The sequence below is a fragment of the Sus scrofa genome, chromosome 15 (assembly GCF_054392235.1).
Source record: "Sus scrofa isolate SSC_HxYL_T2T_F1_AM1 chromosome 15, Sscrofa_HxYL_maternal_Yorkshire_Landrace_v2.0, whole genome shotgun sequence".
NCBI lineage: Eukaryota > Metazoa > Chordata > Mammalia > Artiodactyla > Suidae > Sus > Sus scrofa.
This window is the reverse complement of record NC_139397.1, coordinates 60,408,715-60,425,947: the sequence shown is the minus strand read 5'-3', so window position 1 is coordinate 60,425,947 and position 17,233 is coordinate 60,408,715. Positions and strand designations below refer to the sequence as shown.

General features: G+C 40.3%; 2 protein-coding genes across 9 annotated transcripts in view; one reads left to right on the top strand and one right to left on the bottom strand.

Annotated features, from left to right (window-relative positions):
* Positions 1-17,233, bottom strand: part of SNX25 (sorting nexin 25) — a 149,446-nt gene that overhangs the window by 121,931 nt on the left and 10,282 nt on the right. Inside the window, exons 1-2 of one of the 3 annotated variants that reach the window (XM_085000976.1) lie at positions 10,201-10,376; positions 2,421-2,558 (exon numbers count right to left, since the gene is read on the bottom strand). In XM_085000976.1, the coding sequence (XP_084857102.1) occupies positions 2,421-2,552 (132 nt within the window). In that variant the 5' untranslated portion in view covers positions 2,553-2,558; positions 10,201-10,376. Of the gene's footprint in view, positions 1-2,420; positions 2,559-7,460; positions 8,909-10,200; positions 10,377-17,233 lie in introns of those variants that run through there. The other 2 variants (XM_085000974.1, XM_085000975.1) reach the window with 2 other exon arrangements.
* CFAP97 (cilia and flagella associated protein 97) overlaps positions 8,969-17,233 on the top strand; it is a 49,925-nt gene continuing 41,660 nt past the window's right edge. For 2 of the 6 annotated variants that reach the window (XM_085001026.1, XM_021075563.2), the window contains exon 1: positions 8,969-9,021. In XM_085001026.1, coding sequence (XP_084857152.1) covers positions 9,005-9,021 — 17 coding nt within the window. In that variant the 5' untranslated portion in view covers positions 8,969-9,004. The other 4 variants (XM_085001028.1, XM_085001024.1, XM_085001025.1 and 1 more) reach the window with 3 other exon arrangements.

Here is a 17,233-nt window from a genome sequence, read left to right as displayed (position 1 = left end):
AGCCTTAGGGACGGAATCCGACAAATGTGGAGCAGTAAATGAAGCCTGCAATTCCTAGTTACAGAAAGGCCCAAAAAAGTCAGCCTGGTGCCAGAGGGTGTACACAGCTGCCATAATTTCTTTGGCTCCAAGTCCCTGTATTTTTGTTGCCAACGATTCAGTACAAATGCTATTACCCCACACAAGTGAGTGTTCCAAGTAATTTTTAGAGTACATATTTTCTTCTATCATGATTCTAGCATTAATATACAGATAATGCTTACTTAGAAGATGCCAATATTCTAGATAAATACTAGAAACTACTATGACAAATAAAGGAGCAGATATATAAAGGAATTGTAAAGGAAATGAAGGCATTATAAAGAGATTAATGATTATTTAAAAGGAGGTGATAGAATAAAGAGGGCAAATCGAGAATAGAATGGGGGAGGAAAGAAAAGGGGAAGTAAATGGATAAATAGAGGAAAGCCCTGAAGGATATGGGAAACAATAAAAAGCAAAAGCCCAGAACTCTGTCCATACAGCAATCATGAAGAATGTCAACAGTTTAAAAGCACTATTGTTGGATTGCCCATAGTGGCTCAGCAGTAACAAACCCAACTAGTATCCACAAGGATGAAGGTTCAATCCCTGGCCTTGTTCAGTGGGCTAAGGATCCAGCATTGCCTGAGCTGTGGTGTAGGTCACAGATTTGGCCCAGATCTGGCGTTGCTGTGGCTGTGGTGTAGGCCAGCAGCTGCAGCTCCAATTAGACTCCTAGCCTGGAACTTCCGTATGTTATATGTGCGGCCCTGAAAAGCAAAAAGAAAAGAAAAGAAAGCGCTATTATTATTACAATATTGAGTTTGGGGGGGGTTTGTTTTTTTGCCATTTCTTGGGCCACTTCTGCGGCATATGGAGGTTCCCAGGCTAGGGGTCGAATCAGAGCTGTACCCACCTACCCGCCGGCCTACGCCAGAGCCACAGCAACACCAGGTCCGAGCCACATCTGCTACCTACACCACAGCTCACGGCAACTCCAGATCCTTAATCCGCTGAGCAAGGCCAGGGATTGAACCCGCAACCTCATGGTTCCTAGTTGGATTCGTTAACCACTGAGCCACAACAGGAACTCCAACAATACATTGAGTTTTATAATACTGTGACTATACTGTGTTTTTCAGTAAGTATTCTGTCCTTTTGACAGAAAAAAATAATAACATTTGTATGAAGTAAACTAAAATATTTAGTGGATATTTATTTTTTAAAACAAAGTATTATCCAAGAGGGTATTATTCAAAAGAAATGCTGGTATCCATAGAAAACAAAGACCAGTCATGTATTCATATCTTTGTAATCTGGAATGGCACAGATTTCGAAAGAGAGATGAAAGAGGTCTATAAAAAAAAATTATCCCTAGTATTAAGCTCTAACAAAATAGCACAGAAATGAATTATTTTATGTATCTCTATAAAAACAAAGGTGCTCACATTTGTCACTTTAACAAAGCTTATTGTTTTTAATATTAGTATAATTATTATTATATCTTAAAACTCCAAGGACAAGGAGATAGTGTCTTATGCAAGATGTGACTTCGCCATACCTAAGTGATGACATTGAAAGAAGTTACTACCTTCCTGACCTCTTTGTCTTCTCTATTTTCAAAAGCTATGTAACTTATTTTGAAGGAGCCCTTTTGCCTCTAAAATAGTTAATGTTCATCCCCCTGGAATTCCTCAAAGTGTACCCTACAATTCCAAATTATTTCAAATAAAGTGTGTTTGTTATTACCAACAATCATATCCATATTTTTTTTATCACTTAACATGCCAGGGACAGTGTGCTAAAGGGCTTTATATATATTTAAAATGTCCTAAAATATGGGTTTACTATAATTGACACTACTAGTAACTAGTTGAGCACTTACTGTATGCCAGATACTGTTCTAAGCACTGGAAATGCTTCATTTAATCTTTACAACAACCCCTATAAAATTATTTCCTTCTACACAGGAAGAAACTGAGGCACAGAAGGTAAAACAGCTTGTTCAACATTACAAAGCAAATAAATATCAGAGCCAGAATTTGGTTACCACCCACATGTGGTCTAGCTCTACAGCTTGTGCATTTAATAAGCACTATGCCGTGGTACTTCCTAAAAAGGAGAAAAAACAGGAGTAGGAATTCCTGTTGTGGCTCAACGAGTTACGGACCTGACTAGTAACCATGAAGATGCGTGTTTGATCCCTGGCCTTGCTCATTGGGTTAAGGATCTGGCGTGGCCATGAGCTGTGGTGTAGGTCGAAGATGCATGTCAGATCCTGCATTGCAGTGGCTGTGGCATAGGCCAGCAGCTGCAGCTCCAATTTGATCCCTTCCATATGCCACACGTGCAGCCCTAAAAATGAAAAAAATAATAAAAAAAAGACATGAACTTAATACCTGTATTTCACCCTTTAAGTTACTACCTTCCAGTCCTCTTTTGTCTTCTCCATTTTCAAAAGCAGTGTAACTGTGGCTGTCGTGTAGGCCAGCAGCTGCAGCTCCAATTTGATCCCTCCATATGCCACACATGGAGCCCTAAAAAAGAAAAAACATGAACTTAATACCTGTATTTCACGCTTTTAAGCTTTTAGTTTTGTTGCTTTGTATGACCAGTATCATAGCCAACTCCCTGACAAGCGCTAAGTGATAATAATCACTTAAGTCAGTAAAATCCACAATCAGCAAAGGAGCAACTAACTTTGAGAGCCCTGGTCTGTAACTCTTAGACCATGACCTTTCCAACACACCTATATATTGTTCTCCCAAAAATACAGATTGGAAGAAATGTACACTCTAGTCAGAAGACTTCCTTAAAGCACAAGTCATATTGCTGCGAAGTCAGCACTGACAATTCAAACACTTACTTAAATAGTAGTTAGGTTCTAACCTTCGCAAGGTCTGAGGAACATTGAGAGATGATAAGGTATACAACAGAGTGTCTGGGATCAGGAGGTATTGAGGGAGATGTCAGGTGTTCTTTTCTAGAAGTCAGTGTTGAGTCCCACCAGGTCTAAGTTAAAGACTAAATGAAGTAGAGATGCCTTATTTACATTCCCTATGGCGAGCACATTCTGACAAGCTGTAACTAGAGGCTCCATGGGCTATCTTCATTGTTCCCTTATGTAAGGTGGGAATGGCATCCCTGGGATATTATAAGGATAAATTCAGTGAAAAATTGACATTTAAAATATTAGTGTGGAGTTCCTGTTGTGGCGCAGTGGTTAATGAATCTGACTAGGAACCATGAGGTTGCAGGTTCGATCCCTGGCCTTTATCAGTGGGTTAAGGATCTGGTGTTGCCATGAGCTGTGGTGGTGGTTGCAGACGTGGCTCGGATCCCGAGTTGCTGTGGCTCTGGTGAAGGCCAGCGGCTACAGCTCCGATTCGACCCCTAGCCTGGGAATCTCCATATGCCGCGGGAGTGGCCCTAGAAAAAGCAAAAAGACAAAAATAAATAAATAAATAAATGAAATCATATAAAATAAAATATTAGTGTAAATAGGCAGACAACACCCAAACTCTGTCAAAATATGTGATGCATATTCCCCTCATATTTAGTCTATTTTTTCTTAAATCCCCTGGCTCTCTTTGGAGGTAGCTACAGGATTAGAGAGAAAACCATAGTATTTGCTTTTGACCACTTTGGGTAAAAATTGTGAGTAAAGATGTTAACATGAATCAAAAGGCACAGGTATCATTACAATTTCTTCTACTGATTCACTATAAGACCCTAACAGTCCCGTTAACCCCTCTCTTTCCTATAAGCTTTCAAGCCGAGTATGGTTTATGGAAAATATGGATATATGTGTGGCCACACTTCAAAAAGTAAGTGAAAAAATTATAAAATGCTTTAAAAACAAATAAAGCTAAAGCTTAAGGAAACATTGCAGCACTCTAAGAGGAAGGTGACTCTCTAAAAATTTTAGAACCTAGATATATAAATTATGCTGAGTGGAATTCTCTATTAGTAAGTAAAAATATTCATATTAGGAAACTTTCAGGCAGAAATGCTTTTATAGTAATCTTCAAAGAGAAAGAATCATAAAATACTGCAAACTAAATCAACTAGTATTAAGAATTGGCAAGGGCAGATCACAAAAAAGTTTACTTCCAATTCTCTAAGTTTTTTTGTTTGTTTGTTTGTTTGTTTTAAACAAGCGGCTGCACCTGCGGCATATGGAAGTTCCCAGGCTAGGGGTCGAGCCACAGCCACTGTAGAAGCAATGCCGAGTAGTTAGTTGTAAGCCACACAGGAAGTCCCCAGTTCTCTAAGTTTTGATGTGAAATTTAGGGGAATAGGGTATGTCAATTATCTGCTGTTGTGTAACCAGATAACAACTATTTTATTTGCTTGTGATTTTGTAGAGCAGCAGTTGGGCTGGGGTCAGCTGGGTAGTTCTGCTCTTCTTGCCTGGGTCACTAATGATCACCTGGTGCCTAGGCTGGGACTGCCTGGGCTTGGGGCCTCCACAGAGATGTCTGGTCTCTGCTCTCTGTGTTCTTATCCTCCAAGAGGTGGCTTGGGCTTCTTCACATGACGACCTCAGGGATGTGGTGTACAAGTTCTTTTTACGCTTTTGCTCGTGTCGCATTTGCCAGTGATCCATTGGCTAAAGCAAATCCTATGGCCAACCAGGAGTTAAATAAGAGAAGGAGCCTACACATGGATTTAAACACTGGGAGGTGAAATTCATAGGGTCCACTACTTTAACAAGCCATCACAATTTACTTTGGCTGAATATACTACTCAGTTTCTGATGGGTCATCCAGCTGCCCACCAAAATCAGTAGCATCTAAGGATTTATCACTCAAATATGTTAAAGTTCACATTTTTTGTTCCTGGAACTGATAGTTCTTCATAATATGCTCCCATCTAACTATGAGATAGAGAAAAGAGCCTGGGGAAGTATTGGGACGTGGGAAGCAGTGTGTTCAACTATGTTTGCCCATTGGGAGTCTGGTGAGATAGGCATTAGCTTTATTTTGCTCTAAAGTTTTCTTTATTCTTTCTTTTTTTTTTTTTTGGCTGCACCTATAGTATGTGGAAGTTCCTGGGCCAAGGATCAAACCCACATCACAGCAGCAACCCAAGTTGCTACAGTGAGAATGTCAGATTCTTAACCCACTTTGAGAATTCCTCCTCTAAAGTCTTCAAATTATGAAACATAAAGCATTAAAAAAAGTCTAAACTCATTTAGATTTTGATATCCTGTATTACTGGGCAGCAGATTAGAGAGAAATAAAACAAACCATGTTTACTTATTATCTAATTTCTCCAAAATATATGTGGGCTGAAAAATGTTTTGAATTCACCTATACCTTGTTTCATGATATTTGTCATGAGCAGAGTAAAATATGAAATAGGCAGTGCACAATTGCTAAGTGTGCTAGCATAAATTAAGATCTTGACTATTTTAAGAGTAGCACTACATATTTAAAATCATATATATATAAAGCTTTTATACCCTACCTAAAAGAAGTCAGTGTCTCTGATTTGTCATTTATTTACTATAGGAAAGAGAATGTACTGTGGGGAAGTAAAAATTAGTGCTAGAAGAGGGTTGGCACAGAGTAGGCTCTTAATAAATATTTTTCAATGAATAAATCTGTTATTCTCCTAGGATAATATATCTAGAATATTGAGTAGACAAAAAAGTTGGCAAGAATATTTCCTATTTGGAAGGGAACTTCCAACATGTTTCTCACTACAACTCTATAAAGGAGATAAGGTAAATATTAAAATCCCATTTTGCAGATGAGGAAACAGGTTCAAAGAAGTTACATGACTTGCCCGAAATCACATAGCTAGTTGGTTATAGGATCTAAATTGTAGGATTCTCCTTCATTATACTATTCTTCAAATACAATAGTTAGAAGTGAAGTCAAAGGACAAAGCTAAACTGCTTTCTACATTATACGAAAATGTTCTTACAAAACCAATACAATAATGATGGCATTCACTGGGCTTTCAAAATTAAAGTTTGAGATATAATAATCTCTTATTTTGTTTTCCTTATGGTAAAATATACACAAAATTTACTGCTTTAACCATTTTTAAGTATATGGTTCAGCTGCATTAAGTACTGCTTTCACACTGCTGTACAACCATCACCACTATACATATCCAGAATATTTTTATCATCATTTAATATTTTATCATCATTTTAATGTACCCATTAAACAATAACTTTCCCCATTCCCTTCTCCCTCTTGGAATTACTATTCTAATTTCTGTTGCTACAACTTTCCTATTTTAGGTACCTCATCTAAGTAGAATATTTGTCCTTTTGTGTCTAGCTTCTTTCACCTAGCATAATGTCTTCAAGGGCATCCATGTTGCAGAGTGTACCAGAATTTTGTTTCTTTTATGGCTGAATAATGTTCCATTATATGTATATTCGACATTTTGTTTATCCACTCATCTGTGGACATTTGGGTTGTTTCCATCTTTGGGCTCTTGTGAGTAATGCTGCTATGAATAGGGGTGTATACATATCTATTTGAGATTCTGCTCTCAATTCTTCTGGGTATGCACTCAGATATGAAATTGCTGGGTCATATGGTAATTCCACATTCAATTTTTTGAGGAACTGCCACAGTTTTCCACAGGAGCCACACCATTTTACATTCCCACAAACAATGCACAAGGGTTCACAATTTTCTATATCTTTGCCAATCTTTGTTATTTTCTTTTAATTTTTAAAATAGCACCCAAATGCATGTGAAGTGATATCTCATGGTTGTAATTTGCATTTCCCTACAATGAGTGAGGCCGAACAGCTTTTCACATGCTTACCAACATCTTCTTTGGAGAAACAGCTATTCAACTCCTTTGTATAATAAACTTTTGACCACAGAGTAGACAACCATCCCTGGAAAATGGTACCAGCACTGTTTTATCAAGCAAAACTGAGTAAAATCCTTTTAGCCTACTAAAAGAACAGAAAGATGATTCTCTGTACTTGATAGTCAGGACCAACAAGTTCAAAATGCATTATGAAGACAGAAAGGAAATGGAGTTCCTGTCTTGGCGCATGGGGTTGGAATCCGACTAGGAACCATCAGGTTGCAGGTTCAATCCCTGGCCTCACTCAGTGGGTCAAGGATCCGGCATTGCCGTGAGCTGTGGTGTAGGTAGCAGATGTGGCTCGGATCCCGAGTTGCTGTGGCTCTGGTGTAGGCCAGTCACTACAGCTCCGATTAGACCCCTAGCCTGGGAACATCCATATGCCACAGGAGCGGCCCTAGAAAAGGCAAAAAGACAAGAAAGAAAAGAAAAGAAAAGTCAACTCCTTAGTGAGACTCCTTGGGAAAGTTCCTAACTTTCTTTACACTTTCATGTAAAAAAGATTAAGTACCTATTGGATTCATTTATTGCTGCTATAACAAATTACTGCAAATTAAATGGTTTAAAACAACACAAATTTATACTCTTACCATCCTAGGGGTCCAAAGTGCACAAAAAAGGTACGAACTGGGCTGCATTTCTTCCGGGAGCTTCAGGGAGAATTCCTTTCTTTCTCTTCCTCAGCTTCCAGAGGTGCCTTGCACTCCTTGGATCACTGCCTCTTACATCACTCTGACATCTTGCTGCCTTTTATTTTTTTATTTTTATGTTTAGGGCTGCACCCACACATATGGAAGTTCCTAGGCTAAGGGCTGAATCAGAGATACAGGCTGGCACCCTACATCACAGCCACAGCAGCAGGGATCCAAGCCCATCTGGGACTTACACTGCAGTCCACAGGCAACTCCTGATCCTTAACCCACTGATGGAGGCCAGGGATTGAATGCGCATCCTCATGGATATTAGCCACAGTGAGAACTTCCATTTTTTAACTAAAAAATGTTCGCAGTTTATTGAGGTATAATTAACACATAATATTGTATAAGTTTAAAGTGTACAACAAAATGATTTAGGTACATATTACAAAATGATCACAACTCTAGTTACCATTGGTTAATAACCTCACACACATACACTTTTTTTTTTTTTTCTTAGGCAGAAAATTTTTAAGATCTATTCTTTCAGGAAACTTCAAATATACAACACAATATTAACTAAAGTCACCATGCTATACATTACAACCTCTTGCTTATGTGACCCTGTCTCTTATTACTGACTTCAAAGTTCTTGTAAGTACCCTTGGGATTACATTGAGTTCACCTGAAATAACCTAGGTTGACTTTCCCATCTCAAGATCCTTAATCACAGAGCAAAGTCCCTTCTGCCACGTGAAGCAGCATAGTCACAGGTTCTGGGGATTAGAAGGTGGACAACTGTGAGGGGTTATTGTTCTACCACCCCTACTATGTGCCTGTGAGTTCAAAAACGAAAAATTGCAGCATTTAAATATATTGGACAGAAATCATTTTTCTCTTAGACGGTTTTAACTACAAATTTCATTTACCAGTAATTAGAGTACTTCCTAACACATTACCAGCCAATCGCCCGTTGAACTAACTAGTTGTTTGACCTGAACACTGCTGATACAATCACATAGTCGCCTACATATTTATTATTGCTGTTGTTGTTTGGGTACGAAATTACAGGAGAGAGCAGCTTTCCTTACTAAATCAGCACCCTTAACCTCCAGGCCCACCCGCACTGCCACTGACAGCGGAGGGGGCAGCAGGGAACACCTTGACCGTGCACCGGTCGGCTGAGGGTCTGGGGGTTTCTGTCTTCCTGCGTCCCTTCCAATTCGAGAGGAGAGTCGCCGGCCCGGCCTCGAGCTCCCCGCCTCCCAGGGCTGTGGGGGCCCACCGCGCTCTGCGACGCCCGCCACGAGGAGCCGCTCCACGCCAAGCGTCTGGGACAGCCCGGTTCCCGCAGGACTCGCCCTGCCCGCTGCGACTTTCTTTCCCTTTCCGCTCCGTCCGCCTCCGGAAGCTCCGGCCGCCTCGGCGCGAGGAGGAGGCTGCGGGAGCGCGTGCGCGTGCGCGAAGCCGGAACGCCGCGGCGGCGCGGGGCGGCTGCCATGGCCGCGGCGTCCAGGTGAGCGCGTGCGAGGGACCCCTTCCTCCCGCCGCGGCGTGCCAGCCCCGGTTCGGGATCCGTTTTCTTTTCCGGAGCCCAGGCTGCGGCTAGCAAGCGGGGTCGGTATGCGGAAGCTGGTGTGGGACGTTGGGAAGGTGGGCCGGCCAGGGCCCCCCACCCCTCCGGCCCGGGCAGCCCCTTGGGCTGCGGGTGTAACCGCAACAGAGGCATCTGGGCTGCGGAGCCGTGGGCCCAGACCCCCAGCCGCCGGGATGGGAGGGCTCGGTTTACCATCGGGGCGCATTCGAGGGTGGTGTGGGGGTCGGCTCGGCCCTGAATTAAGATGTGGTCGCCACCAGGATGCCGGTTCCGATCACCGCCGCGCACCTCCGCGGGCTTAACCCGGAACCCTGAGGCGGGAGGGGATGTCAGTTATCAGCTACCTCGCGGGGTCAGGAGGGGGTTCTGAAAGGAATCTGAGCTCTTGGAAAACAGTTTACTTTGGGCGGAGATTTTCGTGTACCCAGTTGGTTCCCTTCTTTGGATCAAATCATACATCTCACTACAGAAATGTAATGTCACGGTATCAAAATGACAGTTTTAAAAAATGCCAGATTCTTATGTGCGTTTTCCTAATGTAACATGAAACCGTTAATATTTCTCCTGGAGGCTCTGCAGAGCTGAACAAACGGTGAGCATCCAAGTGACTCCCGGTAGCTTTGGCAAATACTTGTCTTCCTTGAGCACCAGCAGGGTTACTGTGGTGAGGTGAACTGTCATTTAATTTTTACCCTTTCCCAGTATGTTGTAAAGAGAAACGTTACTGTCTTATTAAATCTATATTTTTTTTATTCTCTAATGCAAATTAAATCTCATTAATTTTTAAATGAATGTTACCAAAAGGATTGGTTAGTGGATGGGATAGGTGGATAATTTTTCCGTAAATTAACTCGCCTGAATGTGTAAGTCCTTAAAAGTAGCCCATCTGTTGGATGTTATTAACCTAAATTTAAACCGGAAAAGTCTCCCAGGCACTGGACTATGCATCCCCTATCTTGAACTGCGATCACATAGATGCTTACAACTACTGGGGACTACAGGAACCATGTAAATGCACATGAGGAGATAAGTGATGGGGGGAGGGGAGAAAACTATGGGAAACTCAAGGAAACTAGCTCAAGTGAAAGAGGTGCTTACTCAGCCTGCTAGCAAAGAGCAAAACTGGGGCTCAATCTTAAGACTCCTGACTCCAAACCCCTTCATCAGATAAACATTCCTGGAACGTAGTGTTTCTCAGGTCCTACTTTAGGCACCAGGACATAAAGATGAACATGATAACAGTCTGGGAAGAAGACAGACAAGGCAGGAAACAGCTGTGAAAAAAAAGGGATTTCAAAGAAGTATCTGTAATCATTTGGCTTATGGATGGACTGATACAGACCTAGTTCATGCTGGGTTGGGCAAGGCCATATCCTTCAAATGCATACATCCCCCCTGCAGCACCCCAGCAAATGGATATCCAGTCTTTGCTTCAGTGTTATTTAGCTTAATCTTAGATGGCAACCCATTCCTTTTTTTTGGGGGGGGTGTCTTTTTTTGCCATTTCTTGGGCCGTTCCTGCGGCATATGGAGGCTCCCAGGCTAGGGGTTGAATTGGAGCTGTGGCTACCTGGCCTAGGTTAGAGCCACAGCAATGTGGGATCTGAGCCTCGTCTGCGACCTACACCACAGCTCATGGCAACGCTGAATCCTCAATCCACTGAGCAAGGCCAGGGATCAAACCCGCAACCTCATGGTTCCTAGTCGGATTCGTTAACCACTGAGCCACGACGGGAACTCTGAACCCATTCCATTTTTGAGCAATTCTAATGTTAGAACAGCTTTCTTACATCTGTTGATACAAGTTCCACCTCTGGAACTACAAGTAACAACTCTAAAGCCTTTTTTTCATATCAGAGTCTTTCAAATATCTGAACCTACCCTTTCCCTTTATTCCTATGAGCCCTTGGTCTCTAATATTATAACTTAAATTCTAGACTCTTCACTGTAGCACCCAGAAGTAAGTGTTTTATTAAAAAAGTTGCTTGACCACACAGAATATAATGCAAGTTATCTTAAACTATATGTTGCTACCCCAGTGTGACTTAAAAACATACTAGTCTTTTGGTTTCCATGTCATGCTTTTGCTACATGGAGAGCCCCAGTTTTTTCAACTGAACCTTCTTTTAAAACTCAGTTGGCCTTTCCTCCTCTCCTTCCCCCCATTCTTTACTATTATTGTGTTTGGCTGTTTCAGAGTATCCCTCTCTGCTATGTTTTTGGCTTATAAATTTTCCTCTGCTTGTTTCAGTTTAGTATAATCCTTCAGAGTGCTGACTCTAGCCAAACTGCCTGGAATCAAATCTCAGCTCTGCTGCTTTCTAGTTATGTGATCTTGAGAATGTTAGTTAACCTGTATGCCCCTCAGTTTCTATGTCTCCAACCTCAAAGTTGTTACCAGTATTAAATGAGTTGTCAGTGAAAAAGTGCTTATAACAATGCTTGGCATGTAATAAAGTCTCTATGAATATCAGCTTCTTTTCTGTTTATCCAGAACCTTTTGAATCCCTGCTTTCAACTATCCATTTCATTTTTCTTTAAAAATTTTTTTTATTTACTTTTTTTTGCCTTTTAGGGCTGAATCCATGGCATGTGGAGGTTCCCAGGCTGGGGGTCCAGTCAGCAGAGCTACAGCTGCCGGCCTATACACCACAGCCAAAGCAATTCGGGATCCGAGCTGAGTGTGCTACCTACACCACAGCTCACAGCAACGATGGATCCTTAACCCACTGAAATCTCATGGTTACCGGTTGGATTCGTTTCTGCTGCACCACAACAGGAACATTTTTCTTTTATTCACCAGTTTGATAACACTTAAAGTTAGAGAAGGCACACTTGGCACAAACAAAATAATCCATCAAGTCATTTCCATTTGCCAGGACTTAGTTTTTTCTTTCCTAATGTAAGGGGGTAAAATCTTTTCCTTTCAAATCTCTTGGGGAAAGGTGAGGGCAGGCCTGGGGAAGAGCATTAGCTCTGACGTTTATTATATGCCTTGTACCATCATGAAGAACTTGGCATAAATTTCATTGAAGGTTTCCGGGGATCACAGAGAAATTCTTCTGCTATGCCACACACAAAAAGGAGGCATGCTGGAAATATTTCAGGATTAGTGACTTCCAGAATTGTCGCTCTCTTTACCAAGAACACCTTTGGAATTCATAACTCTTTGGAAAGGGGATTTGGTCACAAGCTAAGTTAGGGGTAGAGAGTCACAAGTTAAGTCCAAGTTCTTATTGCTTAAGTAAACACATTTACCTAAGGCTACTGGTTAATTTGTGTTGCCAATGAGATTCATCCCAGATAACTTTGTTAGAGCAAAACTGATATATGGCAAATATAGCAAGTAAAATGTGTGGCCAACTCTGCCATATGTATCTAATCCTAACTGTATAGGCCATCTTTTTTTTTTTTTTTTTTTTTTTTTTTTTTTTTTTTTTTTTGCAGAGAGCTGTTTCTAAAGCTATATTGCTAAACAAGTCCTGTTTTCCCTTAAAAATCACTATGATGGGCAGGTGGAAGGGTCTTGTTATCTTGCTCACTGTTTACCCTCAAATCATAGATATCAGTAAAAAAAGGGGGGGGGAGATAAAGGATCTCAGGGGATTTAAAAAAAAAAAAGCCTTACAGAAGGGCCATGCTTCTAAAACAGAGAACAGTGGTTAGTAACACAATCCTCAAAGCATCCTGCTTTAGAATCCTGGCTGTGCTTTAGAAACCTTGCTCTGCCTCTGTTTCCTCTCGGATAAGTGGCTAACAAAATCTAAAGTTGTAAAGATTCAATGAGTTAATGCTTATAATACACTTAGAACAATGCTAGCATATAAGTACTCAGTACTTTTTAGCTATTAGTAACACCACTAGTGCAAATGAGTATATTTTAGTAATCCTTAAAAATATAAATGTTTTGGAGTTCCCATCGTGGTGCAGTGGAAACAAATCCAACTAGGAACCATGAGGTTGTAGGTTTGATCCCTGGCCTCGTTCAGTGGCTTAAGGATCCAGCTTTGCTGTGAACTGTGGTATAGGTCATAGATGCGGCTCGGATCTGGCATTGCTGAGGCTTTGATGTAGGCCGGCAGCAACGGCTCTGATTAGACCTCTAGTCTGGGAACCTCCATGTGCCGTGGGTACAGCCCTAAAAAGGCCAAAAGACAATGTGTATATAAAAACATATATATATATACACACGATTTGCTGATGAAAGTTGGAATGATTGGGGTAATTTGTTTTTAAAAGATTTGTGTTTTAAACTGGGCTAGGAAAATTTATGCTCTGGGCTATGCTATGAAACCATTTGCCTTAAAATTTGTAGAAACTTAATAAAAAAATTGTTTTAATAGTAAAGGCATTCTTAACCATGGAAAAAATAGTAACCACAGCTCTTTTATTCCAGCCCTTGACATTTTGGATTAAAGGGTAAATTACTATACCAAAACCAGATAACTTTGGGAGGAATTTAATGACAATGTTAATAAGTGCTATTCATCATTCTGTAGCTGTGTTTTCTTTTTGAACTCAGGTAGGCAGAAATAGATTGATAATGATCAGTCATACTCCTTACATCTCTGATCATCCATGATCACAGGCCTCTGCCCAAGTTCATTTTTCCTCTGTCCCTCTTTCCCAGCCTCTTTCCTCCCTCCCCTTATATGCTCCTACTCTTGGATGTTTACTGTATGTCCTCCCAGTCCATGCTGTAGAATTGTATTTATGTTTGTGCCCTTGAAGAACTTAGCATTGTTTTGTGTGTGCGCTAAGTTTTTCATTATTGTATTGTTGTTCATTTAATTTGCCCTCTTGGTAAACATGATTTTTGTAGATCTCTGCTCATCATTTTTGACTGTTCATCCTTTTTGACTGATTTTAGCTCATCCACTTTCCTCTTACTAGATGTTGAGTTTTTTCTAAGTAATTGCTGTGCATCATTTGTTATTATGCACATCCTTGTACATGTGCCAGGAACACACAACTGGGAAGCTGCAGAACCAAGTTGTAAGCCTGAGTGTCTGACTCAGTTCTTTCTTGTTTACTCTGCAAACTCCCTGTCATCACTTACTTCCTTAGTTTATTGCATGAACACTATTACACTAACAACAATGGAAATATAAAAAAAGCAGTGGGAGTATTGATTTTTCAACTCTTCATTTTTGTCTTTTGGCCCTCTAGTTTTTGTTTAAATGTTTAAATTGTATTATTCATCCAAGATGGATAACAGTTTTGTATTATACATTTTTCATGCTGATATGGCACTTAAATCAGGGGTCCACAACCTTTTTCAGTTAAAGGGTCAGTTGGTAAATATTTTAGGCTTTGTGAGCCCTATAGTCTCTGTCACAACTACTTAACTGTGCAGTCCTAGGGGGAAGGCTGTCAGAGACAATTCCTAAACCTGTGAGTGGGGCTGTGTTTCAATAAAACTATTTACAAAACAAACCACAGACCAGACTTAGCCCATACACAGTGGCTTGCTGACCCTTGATTTTAAATAATTATTTTAATGGACTTGTAATATTCCTGTGTTCAAGTTTTTCAGTGTTACGAGTAGTGTTGTAATGCATATTCACATCCACTGACCATCAAGGAAATGATCTCCCCAAGACGGACTGTCGGAAAAGTAAAGAAGACTTAGCATGTGAGCCTGAAGCTATGACCTGTGATTATCACATGGGTTAAGCAAAAACATCATAACCTATGAATATCAGACACAGGAACAAGAAAAACTTCGAGAACTTCAGAGCCGTAGCTGAGAATGGCAATAATGCCTTAAATTTTGATTACCTCTCTCATTTAAGCTGAGTCTGATCCAAAAAAACCCAAAAGAACAAAACTACAGGCTCCAGATGGAGTGTCACGTATGCTAGGTCACCCCCAAACCAGAGCTTCATACCTAACCTACTTGAAGCTTCTGCCTCCCTCAGAGATGCATTCTTAACCAGTTAGTCAGAAGTTTCCTGGTCAGGCCCAGGGAGACAGTTTAACACTGGCCCTCTCCATCCCCCCTTAGGAAGATGAGGTAAGGAGCCACGTCGACCCCTTTCTGTCCTGTAGGTTACTTAAGCCAGAAGTAGTCTTTTGTATATGATTTCCTTGTCTTGTTTTAAAAAACCTTTCCCTGGGAGTTCCCGTCATGGCGCAGTGGTTAACGAATCCGACTAGGAACCATGAGGTTGAGGGTTCGGTCCCTGCCCTTGCTCAGTGGGTTAACAATCCGGCGTTGCCGTGAGCTGTGGTGTAGGTTGCAGACGCGGCTCGGATCCCGCGTTGCTGTGGCTCTGGCGTAGGCCAGTGGCTAAGGCTCCGATTCGACCCCTAGCCTGGAAACCTCCATATGCTGCAGGGGCGGCCCAAGAAATAGCAAAAAGACAAAAAAAATAAAATAAAATAAAATAAAAAACCTTTCCCTTTCTGTAGCCCTTTGGCACTCTCCTCTGCTCTCTAGATGGGATGCCAATTAGATTGTTACAATTTACTTGGATGAATTTTGTTTTTCTACCATTTCTAAAGTCTTATTAGATAGTTTTCTTTTGAGATGTGGGGAGAAGGCTTCCTCTGTTGATTGGAATTTTAAAACATAAAGAGTGTTATTCCATAGGAAATAATACTTCTTGTATTTAATACTTATTAGGTATTATAATCTAATTTTTCTTCAGTCTTTTAACATCTGCTTACATCTTATTTCAGCTTAAATATAACGTGAGAATTTTATTATTTATTATTTATTTATTTTGGTGTTTTTGTCTTTTATGACCACAGCTGCGGCATATGGAGGTTCCCAGGCTAGGGGTCCAATCGGAGCTGTGGCCACAGGCTTACGCCAGAGCCACAGCAACATGAGATCTGAGCTGCATCTGTGACCTGCACCGCAGCTCATGGCAACACCGGATCTTTAACCCACTGAGTGAGGCCAGGGATTGAACCCATGTCCTCATGGATGCTAGTCTGGTTTGCTAACTGCTCAGCCATGACGGGAACTCCACGTATGAGAATTTTAAAACTCGTACTTAGTGAGTTAAAACTCACTTATCCTTGCTAGCTTAATTTATCTTCATTTAGCTTAAATCTTCTTGAATATCTCCTTACCATTTTCAAACTTGCTTTATTAATGGCATGATTACAATTTTAGTATATTTGATTTTCTTTAGTACCTCAAGCAGCTGACAAGGCACCCACAGATCTCATAAAGGAAATCTGAGTACTTAGATTTTTTTTGTAAACCTAAGTCTAAACTTACTAATTTAATCAGATTCCCTTAAGTGTTTAGAAGTTGATTACAGTTAAATTTTTACAAGTTTAGTATGTCAGAATCTCTTAAATTTTTCAAAACTTTAAAGGCAGAAAAAAATTACCCAGTGATGTTATTATACCGTACATACTTTAACCTATCATATTAACTTAACCCATTAGTGTTAGCAGTATAAGTTTGGTTGCTTTTTAAATCATGTGTATGTACACTTGTTTTTATAGATTGCAGGGTCACTTAAAAACTGTAGAGTAGTATCATGGCTGATTTAGAATACCGATTGCATGGTCTTTTGTTGCTTGATGTGACGTTATGGAATTAATCATGATTTTAGTATAGTGAACCCATAATTTGATTGTTGGCCACATGTGATTATTAAAATAAAATATATACCTTTCCTTTAGCATCACTCATATTGTTTGCCTTGTTTGACTATCATTATGGACTAATGGCTTTTCACAGAATTATTTTTTCATTTTTTAGTGTGTTTTGTGTTTTGCAGTGCAAAATTGTCCAGCTTGGACAGTGGAAGCCACTTTAAACTGAATCCTTTGTTTCTTACCACTGCTCTAAGCTTATTGTTTGTCTTTACCTCCAGAAATGGAGTCAGCTGCCTTCCAAGGAATCCTGAGTTTTGTTTTTGGTTTTGTTTTATGTGGAGAATAGTATTAAAGAATTTTAATATTATAGTAATATAGTATGATATTGCTATTGTAATATAGTATGAATTTTAGATTATAGTGAAATAGTATGATACAGCTATATAGACCACTGTAGTAAGAGAGAAAGAAAAATAGGACTTTATAGTGATGTTTCCAGTTTAATTCCAATTGTATGAAGTATTAAAATACTTTAATGTTTTATCTCAGTAGTATAAGTAGTACAATT